This window comes from Emiliania huxleyi (assembly GCF_000372725.1).
Source record: "Emiliania huxleyi CCMP1516 unplaced genomic scaffold EMIHUscaffold_109, whole genome shotgun sequence".
Lineage (NCBI taxonomy): Eukaryota > Haptophyta > Isochrysidales > Noelaerhabdaceae > Emiliania > Emiliania huxleyi.
Genome location: NW_005201851.1, coordinates 120,835 through 122,486, shown reverse-complemented (window position 1 = coordinate 122,486; position 1,652 = coordinate 120,835). Strand labels below are relative to the sequence as shown.

The following is a 1,652-nucleotide window of genomic DNA, read 5'->3' as shown; positions in this document are numbered from 1 at the left end:
GGCGTCGCGCAGCAGCTCGCCGTCGAGCCTCAGTTCCGCCGCCGCGCGCGCGCGCACCTGCAGGAGAGAGGGAGAGAGGCAGATTGTAGCTACCCTTCCCAACCGCATGGCCAGTCTTTCTTACTTCATCACCACCATAGGGGTGCGCGCGGCTGGTGGTCCGGCCGACGCCGCGCGGCGAGAGGGAGGTGGACCCGGCCCACCGCTTCTACAAGCTTCTAGGAGCCCTCTAGGAACCTTCTAGGAACCTTCTCCTACAGGTGGACCCGGCCCACCGCTTCTACAAGCTCGTCGAGCTCGCCGAAGGGCGAATGGACCCGGTTTGCCGCCTGGGGGGGGGGAGGGGGGGGGGGGTCCACGTCCGCGACACGTCCACGACACGCCGCTGCCGCGTCCGCAGGTCAGTGGCCGGCGCGTGCCGATCGAGGGGGGAGGGCGCGAGCTGCGCTCCCTCCGCGTGCAGGGAGGGGAGGCGGCGGCGCTCGCCGGCGGCTTGGGCGGCGGCGGCGCGGCGGCGCGCGCGGAACAGTTGCTGCTCTGTCGCAAGGCTGCGGAGGAGGGTTTCTTCACGATGGAGCTGGCGCCGCCCGACGAGGCGGAGGACGCGCTGCTGCAGCTCTGCTGCTCGTGCTTCCTGTCGACGGAGGGGACGGAGACGGGCGACGCGTGGAACGAGCAGCGGACGGAGGTGAGGCACTTCCGAGACACTTCCGAGACACTTCCGAGACACTTCCGAGACACTTCCGAGGCACTTCCGAGACACTTCCGAGACACTTCCGAGGCACTTCCGAGACACTTCCGAGACACTTCCGAGACACTTCCGAGACACTTCCGAGACACTTCCGAGACACTTCCGAGGCACCTCCGAGACACTTCCGAGGCACTCCTCTTCCCCCGTGTGCCAGGTGCTGCGGCGCGCGCTGCGCGGGCTCGTCTACCCGAAGCTGCTCGCCGAGCTGCTCGAAGCGGCGATGCGGGAGGCGCAGGCGGAGCTGGGGCCTCGCTCGAACGGCTCCACCAGCGGCAAGGAGTGGTGGGCTTACGAGGAGAGGGTTGACTTGCAGGCAGAGCTCGCCTCGTACTGCGCGGCGCAGCTGCGGCGGCTCCTCCTTGCACCTCCGCTGAGGCCGCCCGCCGACGCCGACGAGGCGGGGCCTTCTAGGAGCCTTCTAGGAACTTTCTGAGACCCTTCTCCTACAGGCCGCCCGCCGACGCCGACGAGGCGGGGCGCAAGAAGAAGAAGAAGAAGAAGAAGAAGAAGGGGCGCGGCGGCGAGGAGGAGGCGGAGGCGTGGTGGCCCGCAAAGTGCGGCCACGGTCCGTGGGCGGAGAGCTGGACGAGGGAGGAGGAGGCCGACCCGGCGCTGCATCGCGCGAGGGTTGCGAGCGATGCAGCGCTGCACCCGCTCCCAGGCTGCAGAGGTGTGAAGAGACGCTGTGGACAGGTGGCGGCGATGCAGTACTACCCTCGCTCCGCGCGCGTCGCCGGCGCCACCCTTGACGTCGAGATCGGAGGCGTGGCGTCTGAGAGTCTTGACGCGTGGCCGCCCTCGCCGCCAGGCGCCACTCTTGACGTCGAGACAAACGCCGTGACGCTGGTTGCCATCGACGAGCACGGGGAGGTGCGCCAGACACCTGCGTGCCCCCCCCCCC

The 1,652-nt window shown here is 69.2% G+C and overlaps 1 protein-coding gene across 1 annotated transcript in view; it reads left to right on the top strand.

Moving 5' to 3' along the window:
- EMIHUDRAFT_454389 (hypothetical protein) overlaps positions 1-1,652 on the top strand; it is a gene marked incomplete at both ends in the record, with an annotated part of 13,307 nt that overhangs the window by 4,086 nt on the left and 7,569 nt on the right. Inside the window, 7 exons of the mRNA XM_005792170.1 lie at positions 141-188; positions 261-320; positions 401-688; positions 906-986; positions 1,065-1,148; positions 1,223-1,378; positions 1,445-1,621. Of these exons, the coding sequence (XP_005792227.1) occupies positions 141-188; positions 261-320; positions 401-688; positions 906-986; positions 1,065-1,148; positions 1,223-1,378; positions 1,445-1,621 (894 nt within the window). The remainder of the gene's footprint in view (positions 1-140; positions 189-260; positions 321-400; positions 689-905; positions 987-1,064; positions 1,149-1,222; positions 1,379-1,444; positions 1,622-1,652) is intronic.